The following is a 14015-nucleotide window of genomic DNA, read 5'->3' as shown; positions in this document are numbered from 1 at the left end:
TCATGCACTGAATAGAACGTATTATTCAATGTAATTTGCGCACTATTAAATTGACAAGAGAATTTCTTAATGATTACTTTAATTTTACACTCATATGCAGACGTTCAATGATACGTAGTAAATAAATTATCTTTTCTGCGAGTAGGATAATTATGGGTATCCCCACCTGTTTTGATATTTTCCAAGTAATTCGTATTTATCCTTTATATGACCAGGTAGTTTATAATACAATTTCACACCCATATAGATATGTAACTTTCCACATGAAGATATTCAACGATTCACACTAGATAAATATTTCATTTGTTTTTTCAATGAGTAGGATATTTGTAAGTATTGCCATCTCTTTTAATATTATCCAAGTAACGCTATGTGATTTCTAAGTATTTCAAATATTTGCAATGAAGGAATTGTCATCGTAATGTTTGCTTGCATAAATTTGAATACGATATAAACAAGAGAACTGATAAATGTTTTCATGGAGTCTTTAGACTGACAGATGTAGTCACATTTCTTTATTGTATGGAGAAATCATCAGTTGCTAGCAGATGATTTTAAGTGTTTCCAACTTCTCTCTTAAACTTAATTTTACCCTGTATTTTTCTTGGTAATATTCCCTGCTTGAAAACAAAATGTTGATTTTAACAGTGCTATAATTTGTGAAATATTACTGCAGAAAGAGACCAAGCAAAATCTGTTTCGTTTTTAAGATATAATTCTTCAACTGTTTGTAAAAAATATTATTCTTTGTTATGCAGGTTTAACATTTTTCTTCCGCGTAAATGGCTACCCAGTTTTTATGAAAGGCTCAAACTATATTCCATCCCATATTCTTCCGGAAAGAAGTACTAATAGATATATTCGAGATTTGCTTATGTCTGCAAAAGAAGCTAATATGAATATGCTAAGAGTCTGGGGTGGTGGAATATATGAATCAACCTACTTTTACGAAGTAAGTAAAACACCAAATATATTTGTTATTATTATTATTATTATTATTATTATTATTATTATTATTATTATTATTATTATTATTATGCTTACATGATGGTTTTATTTACTTTTCACTGCAGGGTAGTGCTAAAATATTTTATAGATTCTAAACATATATAAGATCAATTTTGTTGTATTATAATGATGTGTAAATATGTGAATTGTGTATAACTTGTAATGAGAGAGAAACTAACTATCAAATTAGGGATCTTGGGTCAAATCCAAGGCCGCATCCAGGAAGAATGCTGGTGTTAACTACTCTTGTTTTCAAAATTATCAACTTTGTACGAATAACATTGAATTTGGAGTCTTTTTAAGTCCCTGTAAAAAGAAGTCATATAATTTTTAAGACGCTAATCTCCTTTCTTTCCTTGCGATTTTTTTAAAAATTTATTTTCTGAGTATGAACTTGGTCTAAATTATCATATAATTGGACAGAAATCTCTTTTTAATTATATTTTTTTAATATTTTATTAAAATTAATCAACAAATCGTGTCAAATGTTTGAAAGTTGATTTATTGTTAACTGTTGTGTAAACTTTAATATTAAATGCCTCAGGCCTAATACTTAAGAAGTAGGTGTCTTTACTTAACAATCTACATGTAATCTCTGCAGTAGTTTTATTTCCCTTGCAGTGCCGAAATATTTTGCTAGATTCGAAATATGGCACAATTTTGTTGTATTAAAATAACACTTAAAAATATGAATATGCCTTTTTTTTTTAAATCAAATTCAAATGTCTTTATGAAAGCTGGTGAGATTCAATCAAGGCTAATATGTATAACTTATAATGAAACAGACAGAGAAAATACTAAATTAGATATCCCAAGCCAAAATCTAAGATGGCACGGAATTAAATTTAAATAGTATTGATGTAAGAACTTTATAGTTCGAATCAAATGACCTGCCATTGATTGCGGAATCATGTTGAGAAGTGTTTATTATTCAAACAGTTGCCAACACAAATTCAATAGCAAAACTTATTTTAACCATGTAGTAACCTTTCAGAAGACAGGAAACCTTCTTACAGTGCGAAACAATGGATTTGGCAAGTATTTCATTTCATAGTCGTTTATCGAACTATCTTAACAATGAGATTGTAGATGCTTTAATCAACTCATATATATATTTTCTGATAGAGAACTAAGAGATGTGTTGAATCCCATGTACATCTCATGCTTCGCACTTGATAGACTCAATTACAAGTTGTGTGTGCGTCACGTTATTGTGTCACTATTAGAAGTACGTATATCACCATTACGAGGACACAATCTACTATTTAATAATGCAATTTTTCATATATACAGTACATAAGTAAATAGTGTAACGTTATATTTATATTTTAACTTGTTACATATATGTCCACAGTCCGAATCACTAAATTGGTAAACACGATTAAACACCGTAATTGTTACCTGTAATTGCAATATTCATTAAATACCTTGAAGATCAAGCATATTAAATGTTTGACACAACTGACTTTTATTCTTCTTATTTCACGAATGAATTATTCTGTTTCCATAGCAACGACAGACAAATACCAAATCTTCTTTTTAACAACTGACATTACATGCTTACCTATATAAAATCAACATATATTCTACTTTTTTTTTCTTCTTCTTATCAACAAATTGTGCACTTTTAAGCGCCGTTGCCCAAAATAACTACAAGAAAATGAAAGTAATTTATAGATTAGATATACAATCTCGTTGTAATAGACACTCTACTTCAGCTGAATAATAAAATATTGCTTTCAAATATTGCTGAATAAGAAGTCAAACAGACTTTCTAGCTCCATAGCAATTAATTTTTTCGATTTTCTCGAAAACTACGCATGAGAATTTAACCTTAGTCATCTTGTTTTGTTCAGCTCAGTGTCATCTATCGATTGATATACGTCTCATTTTTGAACAACGTTATACAGAAACAAAAATTAAAATAGAAAAGTTAATCATATATTTCATTAGCTCCATTCTATATACCAAGAGGTGGGCACCCTGACGCATTTTTGCCCTCAAGAGGGTCTCTGTCACTCTCACAATCATTTTGGTAGATGAGGGTGAGGGCGAGTGAGTGTAAGTGTGAGGGAATTGACTGAGTGTGAATGAGGGTGAGGGGATCAACAATATTTGAGTTTTGAGTTCGAGTGAGTGTGACCAAGTTGATTGAGTGTGAGTGTAGGTGAGGTCATCAACAATATTTGAGCATGCGGGCGAGTACGTGTGAGTGTGAGTTAGATGATTGAGTGTGAGTGAGGGTGAGGTCATCAACAATATTTATATGTGAGGGCGAGTGAGTGTGAGTGAGGGTATCAACAATATTTGAATGTGAAGGCAAGTGAGTGTGAGTTGATTGAGTGTGAGGGCGAATGAGGATGAGTTTGAGCGAATTGATTGAGTGTCAATGAGAGTGAGGGCATCAACGATATTTGAGTATGAGGACGAGTTGATTGAGCGAGTTAATTGAGTGTAAGGGCGAGTGAATGTGAATATGAGGAAGTTAATGGAGGGTGAGGATGAGAGTGAGTGAATTGATTGAGAATGAGTGTGAGTGAGGTTTAGGAAAAATGCCCAACTCTGCTATATAATGTCATCTTTCTAGTCTCACATTGAAAATATTGATAAAAGTGTACCAGTTTAGTATCAGTTTTATCCTAATAGACGACGTGGTTATCGTATGGAATCAATTTTTAGATTTACAAAAAAATCTCGATCTTCTCAAATGCGTATCATCTTTGGACAATGTTTTTGCATTAAACGCTAATAACATTTTGAAATTTGATGTAAGAACTGTATATTTAGACAATTTAAAGAGACTAGTAAAACTTTCAAACACGAATTGCGTCGAAAAATTGAATATTTTTTTTCCTAATTCTGTTCCTTTACTTTCATTTCAGGTAGCTGACGAATTAGGTATCTTGATATGGCAAGATATGATGTTCGCTTGCAGTATGTATCCAACTACACACGATTTCTTGCAGTCTGTATACACAGAAATAATGCAAAATGTTCGTAGACTTCAACATCATGCAAGCATTGCATTGTGGGCAGGAAATAATGAAAACGAGATGGCCTTATCCGGTAATTGGTAAGAAAGAAAAGTAAGATTAAATAAAAGGAATTAGCTTAAAATGTATGGAAAAAAATTGGTAACGAATCTTCCTTCCCATGCCAGCACAATATCTATTTCAGGAAGACAGGAAAGTTTTGTAATTAAGTGAGAAGGAGAATATTGTTTACTGCATAAAAAATTTATACAGGGTGTCCCACATGAAACCGGCACGTCTGACGTACCGGTTAATCTTCTCTAGTTAAATTGCTTATCCCGTCTGGAAAGTTGGCTACACTGCATTTTATCGGGAAGTTGAGTATTTCCGCCCACACATCCAACCAAAGTATGGCCCACATCGGCAACGTGTTCTATGAAGACAGACTTGTCAGTAGAGACCTTTGAGCCCCTAAAGTCCCCGGACCCATCGTGTGGTTTTTATTTATGGGGTACACTAAAAAGCAAAGTGTATGCTGATAATCCTCACACAATAGACCATCTTAAACAGAACATTACCAGAGAAATTAAGAACATCACGCTTGCAGAATTACAGCGTGTTGCTGGTAATGACATCAAACAAGGTCAGCGATGGCTGGATGCCCATTGCCACTACTTCCATCATCTCTTATAAACAGGTAACTGTTAGAGTTACTATTATCTATTCATTGTTAGTTAGTTCCTTGTTGCTATTAAAGTGTTACTTAAATCTCGTGCGCGAGGCGTACCGGTTTTGTGTGGGAAACCCTGTACAAGCAAACAAACAAAAATGGTGGAGACATTCAAATAACATAGCAAGTAACTTCAAAAACTAAGTAGAAATGAAATTAATTTCCTTTTATTCATAAGGTATGTTTCCTCAATTTTTATTGTGATATTTCCAGTAAACTTTCAAATACAAATATATGTGTTTACTTGAAACTCTTACAGTATAAAGAATATCATGATTCGCCATATGGTAGCCGATATGGATGTAAACTATGAGTATACCTTGTGTATGGTTGTATCTAGAAAATATTAGGACTTGAAAATAACTTCAAGTTCAATACTTTCTACGAGTAAACTTGAAAATATTTGTGATATTCTGACCTCACAAACTTATTTGTCACCTGATGACATAATTAACCTATAGAAGCGCATTGTTTACAAAATATTAACTCTTCTAAGCGAATTATTATGAAATTTAGACAACTTTTCACATAGAATTTGAAGAAATTGATGTAAAATTCTACTAAACATTAAATAAAAGATTTCTTGTACTTTAAAACATAAAAAAAACTATTTTAGCTGCCAGTAAGTACAATTTTAAGGCAGTTCTCATCTCTTGCTCGACGCAATTGCAGACAACTTGATGCTACACAAAAGGCATGATGTATAAAATTGTTTGTGCATCCTATACGTAGATTAAAAATGCGTAAGGCTTTCAAAATTTTAACTGGAAATCTAACTGAAAATATACAATTTAAAAGATCTAGGCACAGGTGAGAGAAGACTATTAAGATGGATGGCTCACAAATAGGAATAAATAGTAAAAACTGGTCCCAGTTGGCTAAGGATAGAAGTCAATGGATAGCTCTTGTGTAAGTGGTATTGAAGTTTTGGGTTCTACATGTCATAGAATTAGTTAGTTATAGATTTAAAATAATGAGATGAGTTTAAAATTTGATAGTAAAGATTTCTTCTCTTCCGATTATATCTTTCAACTAGCATCAGGAGTCTTTTAAATGCGCCGAGGAAGAAGTGAGAAGTACATCGAAACCACAAAGGTTTTGTGCCTTTTGTATTTATTGAGACACGAGAAATTTTTATTTACAGTTAGTAGACACAGTAGACATCGTATCCATTAGTATAGCGAATAACAAACAAACAAACAAAACAAAAAAAAGAAAAAGAAAAAAAGAAAGAAAGGAATGTCCAAAGATGAACCATATACAAATAGATAGATCTTGTTGAGCTGAACAAAATGGTATGGACTAATGTAAATCCTCATATCTAGTCTTCAAGAAAATGAAGAATTTTTTTATTGTAAACTTAATGTTGAAGTATATCCTCGTTAGGCTTTTAATTATGATACTAACAAGACAACAGTTCATAGTAGGCTTAATGAGAAGTAGTCCAAAATTATGATAAACTCTTAAAGTACGGCCAATGAAATATAGCTCGAAATTATGATGAACTCTTAAAGTATGGTTAATGAGAAATAGCCCGAAATTATGATTATCTCTTAGAATATGGCCAATGACATATAGCTCGAAATTATTATGAACTCTTAAAGTATGGTTAATGAAATCTAGCCCAAAATTATGATGAACTCTTAAAGTATGACCAATGACATATAGCTCGAAATTGTGATGAACTCTTAAAGTATGGTTAATGAAATCTAGCCCAAAATTATGATTAATTCTTAAATTTTAATTTTTGTTCTATTATAATATTGTCTCAAAATGAGACATAAGTTTTGCAAAACGATATGAACACTGCAATATTATACAAACAGAAAGTAATTTGGGAAATGATAGGGATTGATGCAGTGACATATGGCCATTAAACGTTACAAGGTAGCTTGGAGATATAGTTGTACAGATGCTAGGTGCACACGAAAATGGGGGAAAAAACACGACAAAATCATTGCAAACTGTTAAGAACGGACGACGTTCTTCTGAATTATACATGAATAGGTCGTTGCCACTGAACCCAAAGGTCATTAGACGACAAGACAAGGCTAGTGCACGATAGATGACATACTGTGTGTAGGGGTCTTCGGGCAGTGGACGTACAAGGCACAATAAAACGTGGAAAAGTGTTATTTGAAAGCGAAAAGGAGTGAATATTAGAATATAAAGAAAAATGAATGTCTGCTAATGAAACAGTACGTCCCCCCGCACGGGTGCGTAAACTTATTCCGCAATGGGAAAGAGACGTTGTTGAGAGGCTACATGGGGGTGAAACATTTTTCGTATACTCGTTACGAGAACCTTGCATATGTGTGCATAAATCTACGCTGTCAAGAGGTGTGAGATGCTGCAACCGTCTCTAACATAAGAATCCCAGATGACAGCCACGTCAACACAAGAAAAAATATGTGATCGGTCCCAATATATATGTGACCTGTGTCATTCCTTGTACGCCAATGGGACTCAACACAATAACGTTCGTGACGTAGAAGATGCCATCCTTGATGCATGGGATCAAATACTAGTAAACCTATTGTAAATCATGTTTGCTCGGATATTTCAGGTTATGTTACGCCATAAGTCTTTTATTAGCTATTAGAAGTGGAGTTCTAATCATTTTGCAACAGAATGCATTGCGTTTTTTTCTTCTAATATTTTGTTCCTTGCATTGTGTCTTATAAATATATCTAACACATGCAGTATGTTCATATGTCTTCTCTATGTATCCCTGCATATCATGAATTCGTCGGATATGTTTAACCAAGGCAGAGGATGTCACATAATTACAGCATTCTTATTATGTTGTTATACATCTTATACCAAAAGATAGATGATGCCAAGCTTAACGGATGAATTTACCCTATTTAGCTTAGCGGGTAAATTTCCATGAGTAGTTTTCTTGAAAATCTGTAAAAGCAAATTTTTATGGAGCTGAAAAGTATCGTTGGTTGCCAATAATAATTGATACTTTTTATTCTGTTGGAAGGTACAGCTTATATATATATATATATATATATATATACAATATAATATACTGTTAAGTAGTAATTTTATTTATTACTGTTTGTCTTCTAACGTTGACGCATATACTCCTTGTAACGGATTAATTAATTTGTAATCTATATATTGATTAAGTATGTCTCTCTTTTATTATCTGGTAGAAAATGTTCTATCAATAAAAAATAGATTCTCTTCATGTTAAAAAGTATCTTTCCTTCGTGTTGAAAAATATCTTCTCTTCATGTTGAAACATAACTTTTCTTCATGTTAAAAAGTACGTTTTCTTACAGGATGTTAAAAATTCTCTCTCCTATTCTTCTGCAACACTCTTAAAAGTAGTGTTAGCCCCGTCAGTATATTACCACAATTTAGAAAGAAAGTAGATTTTAAGATTGTATAATATGTTTTTTTATGTAATGTAGGTATGGAACGGCAAGAGACAGTAAAATTTATAGAAAGGATTATGTCAGGCTTTATGTGGATATCGTCCAAAATGCAGTCCTCACTGTGGATCAATCAAGACCTTTCCTAGTCTCTAGTCCTACAAATGGTATTGAATCAGAGCGAGAGGGTTACATATCTAAGAATCCTGGTAGTAAATTGTATGGGGACGGTAAGTATAAATTTAAGTTTCAGACTTTAAAATTCTTAATACAGTTATTACCGTGTTTTATTTAAATGTATTAGCTTTAAGATATCGATATTAAAAATTAAGATGTGATTGTAAGAAGGTAATTAAAACAAAGCAATCTCAATATAGACATAGAAAACTAACCTTAAAAGACATATCCGTGTCATTGCACATCGGAATGTGCATTGCGAAAGTGAAAACAAAAGAAAAAAGGAAAGAAAGAAATGAAGGAGAACTCAATCAAGTAACTGGGGGCCGCGGTGGCTCAGTGGTAGAGCGTTCACTTCTGGTGCTTGGAGTCCCGGGTTCAATCCCTTCCCCCGCCAAGTGAACTTTCAGGTGGACAAACACCGTGTGCGTGGGTTTTCTCGGGGTTCTCCCGTTTCCTCCCACTTTCTTCATTCCACCATTTCATTCATTACTCATCATCACCGTCTCCTTTAGCCTAATCGGCATATCCGTGGGACGTAAAACTCATTTCATTTCATTTTCAATCAAGTAACTAAAATAATAATTACCCAATACAATGTAATAATCTATTGAAGTATTCAAGTAGAAAATTGTTTATTTCCCTTACTATATACATAAATAACATTATGAACACATTACAAAGTCACTTAACGAAAGGTAACAGAACAGAGAATGTAAGTAAAGTTCAGGAGTAGTAATTCCAGCTTAAGTTAGGAAAAAGAAAACATCTAATACCTAAAACATGAAATTCATTAGAATTAAACGTTAAATTTAAAATAATAGGAGCAGTGAAAAAGTTCTTGGAATATTGTTGTAGCTCTCTATTACCAGAATATAAGTAACATTTACTTTATCACCTTCAAAGTAAGCACATTCGGAACAGACACACTTTCTCCACCACTCCTAGGATTGGTGGAAACACTGACTAAAGTCCTCTTCTGGTATCTTCCGAAGTGCAGCCGTCGTGTTGGTTTCGATATCTTCTACAGTGACGCTGCTAAGGTTAACGGTGCTATTTTCCTTAAAGCGTTGTTACTGTAAACTGATTTAAAGGCTATCAAAGCAAGTATCTGAAGCAGATTTCCCCCAATTTGTTTAAAAAAACTTGATGTCGGCACGTTGCTTGAATTGCGACAATGCACCAACTGATCACCACATACTTTGGGTACACTACTCATAAACTGACTGTTATGACCTGTTTGTACTTGTCATATTCATAATTAGGGAACCTAAAGAATGTACTGTACAAGATTCAAGGTGATTGCATCACGAATGCCAAAACTACAACATTCCGGAAACTTTTTCATTACCCCTCGTATAATTATTTGAATGCAAGGAGATATAAGGAAAAAATATATAAAAAAAATTCAATCACTTGAGAGGAACTGAATAAGAAATCAAACATACAAAGGAAATTAGTTAAATTGAGGAGAAGTTTGTATATAAATTTCGAATATATTATGTATCAATGAAAAGAATTGTCATGAAATAATTAAGAACGTTGTAACATTGATAAGATTGAAAATAACGAAAATTTTTGTAAGTGATCTATCCGACATTTTGTCAGGCATTTAGAGATTAAGGTTGGTTTAAAGGGACAAGTTTTGCCTATAGATGGCACTACAGTCTTCGTATCTCTCCCATGTATTTTTTACTTTTTAGGAAAATTCAATATTTCTCTTACAAATTTCAACCTACAGACTTCAAATTTTTAGAAAAGGAACTTCATAATCCACCGAAGGCAATAATCCGTGCCGATTTTTTATTTAGAATTTTCTTCATTGTTGAAATGGCTTGATTGTTGAAAAAGATATCCAAACTTTTAACAATGAAACTGTTTCAACAATGAAGAAAATTCTAAATAAAAAATCGACACGCATTGTTCCCTTTAATAGATTATGAAGTTCCTTCTCTTTAAAAACTGAAGTCTCTAGGTTGAACTTTGTAAGAGAAATTGTAAATTTTTGTGAATGGTAAAAAATACATGGGAGAGATACGAAGACTGCAGTGACATCTATCGGCAAAACTTGTCCCTTTACACTAACCTAAGTAAGATTAATAGAGATAGACAAGACCCGATATTAGATTAGGGGAAAACAATGACATGTCATGTCTTCAATTTTTTTTTTTTTTTTTTTTAATTTCTTCAAGGAAACATACATCAGAGAGTAGTACATAGTTTTACGATACCTGTTAGTATAGAACAGTGCTGGAACACAACGTATTTAAGAGAAATTATTCATTTTTCACAAGCAGTTGCAAATTTTTGTTATTACCGTCACGTTTACATATACCTTCACAATAATTGGTGTATTCCAATTTTCTTTCATTTCTCGTGCTTGTTAGATCTGTCGTAATATATCGAAAAATAATATAAGCAATTTTAGTGAAAAGCAAGCTAAAAGTACTAATTTAATACTGATAACTGTACAAGTACGGTACTCGAACATAAAAGTAAAACCAAAATATCTATATATTATACCAGGGATGTAAATAACCACTCGTCCGGAACGAGTGGTTCATCGCTGCGGGCGAGTACTTAATATCATACCGAATGTAAGCAAATGATTTCTATTGTGAGATGTGGGCTACTAGCTTTTTTCTTGGGCTAGTAAAATGGTGTTGCTTATTTGCATCCCTGCATTATACAATTAAGTAACAATTTAATATAATTATTGGGTAATACCAAAAATATGATCTAATAGCATACATTTAGAACGTTGCTGTAGTTGATATCTGTTTACTTTACGTATTAACTACAGATTATTGGTCTGTTCTGGAAATGACATCACTGTAATGGCAATGACAGAATATTGCGATAATGACATAATGTTATACAGTAATGATAAACAGCGGCGTAGCGTAAGGGAACGCCGGTATGCCCGGCATTCCCTGTTAATAAGAAAAAAAAAACATGTATTTCATTATATATAATTTGTTTGCTTGTTGTTGTCACAATATTTCCTACTATTTTCTCGTATCTCCAAATAAGGTGCTAAAATTCGGCACAGGGAGCAAACTTCATCTACAAAAATTCCTGCCTATGGTTGTCATAGTTATTTTTAGCTCTGACATCAACAGGTTGCATTGCGAGCCTCTCTGCTTGGTAGTAGCACGGAGAGGCGGGGAGAAAAGCCAAGTCAGTCTGACGATTGTTTCTGGTGCGATAACAGCTTATAACCTCGCAGTATCCAAAAATTATGTGAATTTACAAAAAGCACAATCAAAAATAAAAATAAAATGCTGTTTACATATGCTTGCAAAGTTCAGTGCAACGTAAAATATCGTTAGTGCAACACATTATTCTAAATAAAAGAAAATGTAAAGCAACGCAGTCCAAAGCCTTCGGACAACTCTCAAAAGTTAAATCCAAAGTTGCTAACTGCGCAATGGAAAAACTTCAAGTCCACCCGAAAGAAGATAAAATGGAAAGTAAGGGAATTCATCCCCCCAATCTTAAGGACACCTCCCTGGGACCGCCAAAGATTATTTTTCTTCAGCATCAAAGTGAGTGAAAAGTGAAAGTGCGAAATAATAAAAAACGTACGATGTAGTAAATTTCAATCGGTGGCTCACGACTACCGCGTCTTCCGCGAGTGTAATAAGAATAATTGGGCCAAGTGAAAAATTGCATTATCATATTCAATTATTCAAATCAAAGTGCCAAAGTGTAATTTATTTTGTATTAGTAAAGTTTCAGTGTTATTGACTAAAATCAAGAAAATATAATTACACGTATCCTTTCATCATAATTTATCTAAATTATCACCATGATTTAAATTTGTATGTTGGAGTTTAAGATAACCTATTTTACTTTTCTTTTCAGTATAAATAACTAATGCCTATAGAACGTAATAATTCTTGCATTATTAAATTGTATTGGTATTGGAGATACAATTAAAATAAGTTTTTATGTCAGTTTCCCATAATGTTCTGACACGAACTTTGAACCGTGTTGTCCAGCGGTTATATGGTCGGCTTTGGTAGAAAGCCCAAACTGCTATTGAAGTCTAAAGGAGACGTTCGAAACATAGAGGATCGAATCCCGGACTGTTATAATGCCTAAGCCCTCCTAGCGAACTGCAGGACACGAACCACATACAGTAATAAGATATAAGACCTAAAAGAAAATTTTTGTTGAAATATATTGGATCTTTTGGGCCAATTGGATCAGGGGCCACAAAATTTTTGAACGAAACCTAAACCGAGTTTTCGTATTTTCTGCGGAATAAGCACATCATACTGAGTTAAGTGATAGTTTGAGTTTGGCTACACTATATATAGTTCTCCAGATATAAGGCCCACAAGAAAATTTTTGTAGAAATATATTGTTTTTTTTTTTTTTTGATCCAAAAACATTTCGCTCAATCATATTCGACTTCATCAAGCGAATAAAGGTAAAGGTAAAAAAAAGGTTTCCAAAGTGAATAGCTTGCATAGTGGGAAGTTTTATCTTCATTTTCTTTAATATTCCTTTTTGCCTTGAAATAATGCGTGATACTCTTTCGTAAGCCTTTCTATCTTTGTCTTTTGTAAATTTGAGTGAAATGTTCTAAGCTTTTCTTTTTACTGCATTTAGAAGGATTGCTGTTTTTTCTTATCTACTGATCTTTCAAATATTTGGAAGAAAAGAAACTGTGCAGTGAAAAGAAACCTGAAACGTAAGTGTTTTTCTATTTTCTCGCAGTTTAAAGTAACTTACTAATTTATAATTTCTTTATTCTTTTATAGTTCATTACTACAATTATTTTCTAAATGGTTGGGACCCAAACTTGTATCCCAGAGCGAGGTTTTCTTCAGAATATGGCTTTCAATCGTTACCGTCATACGAGATTATATCAAATGTTACAAGCCCAGGTGACAGAGATATCAACAGTGAATGGAGCGGACATAGGCAACATCTAATGGGTGGAAACATGTATCTTCTTGAACAAATTCGGAAAAATTTTGCAGTTTCTTCCATCAGTGAACCCGAACAGTATTCCAATCTCATATATCTTTCTCAGGTGAGAATACTGATTTTCATTGGCTCGAGTTTAATTTTATTTATTTATTTATTTATTTATTTACAAACATAATTCCAGATACAACAAAACACCACTTTACACTGGCATATCTAACAAATCTAAGAGATGATAACATAAGATAATAATAATAATAATAATAATAATAATAATAATAATAATAATAATAATAATAATAATAATAATAATAATAATAATAATAATAATAATAATAAATAAATAAATAAATAACAACATCAAGCAATAACAAGAAAGGTTGACAATAAGTGACTAGAATTTATCCATTAAAATGACGTCATAGTGCAGAGTTATATGCAGTTTCAGAATTATAAATAAATCTACAGGTGTATGGGATATTTCATTGTATAACTTAGGAAGCCTGTAGAATAGAGACCGTTGAACTATTGACAGTCTAGGTCGTACTAAATGAAAAAGATGTGTGTTACGAGTTTGTCTGAATGGATTTCGGAAATACAATTCTGAGAGTAACGTTTCGGTTCTGAACCATGTGCGAGTTTGTAGAGATATTTGATATCACTGATTTTGTTGTTACAATAAGATTAAGATTTGTAGTTCCCAATTTAAGTGGTTATAAAACCTCAACTTGCGACAAATTCTGTGCATTCGGTATTTCTGTAATTCTGTTTGTCCTTGATTCTTCATTTAAAAAATATATA

At 32.7% G+C, this 14015-nt stretch overlaps 1 protein-coding gene across 1 annotated transcript in view; it reads left to right on the top strand.

Moving 5' to 3' along the window:
• Nucleotides 1-14015, top strand: part of LOC145666918 (beta-mannosidase-like) — a 130525-nt gene that overhangs the window by 99558 nt on the left and 16952 nt on the right. The window contains exons 7-10 of the mRNA XM_081734517.1: nucleotides 759-952; nucleotides 3891-4081; nucleotides 8136-8326; nucleotides 13046-13320. Coding sequence (XP_081590643.1) covers nucleotides 759-952; nucleotides 3891-4081; nucleotides 8136-8326; nucleotides 13046-13320 — 851 coding nt within the window. The remainder of the gene's footprint in view (nucleotides 1-758; nucleotides 953-3890; nucleotides 4082-8135; nucleotides 8327-13045; nucleotides 13321-14015) is intronic.

This window comes from Thermobia domestica, chromosome 12 (assembly GCF_964235325.1).
Source record: "Thermobia domestica chromosome 12, izTheDome1.hap1.1, whole genome shotgun sequence".
Classification (NCBI taxonomy): Eukaryota; Metazoa; Arthropoda; class Insecta; order Zygentoma; family Lepismatidae; genus Thermobia; species Thermobia domestica.
The sequence above is the reverse complement of the archived record's forward strand: the minus strand, read 5'-3'. Positions and strand labels throughout refer to the sequence as shown.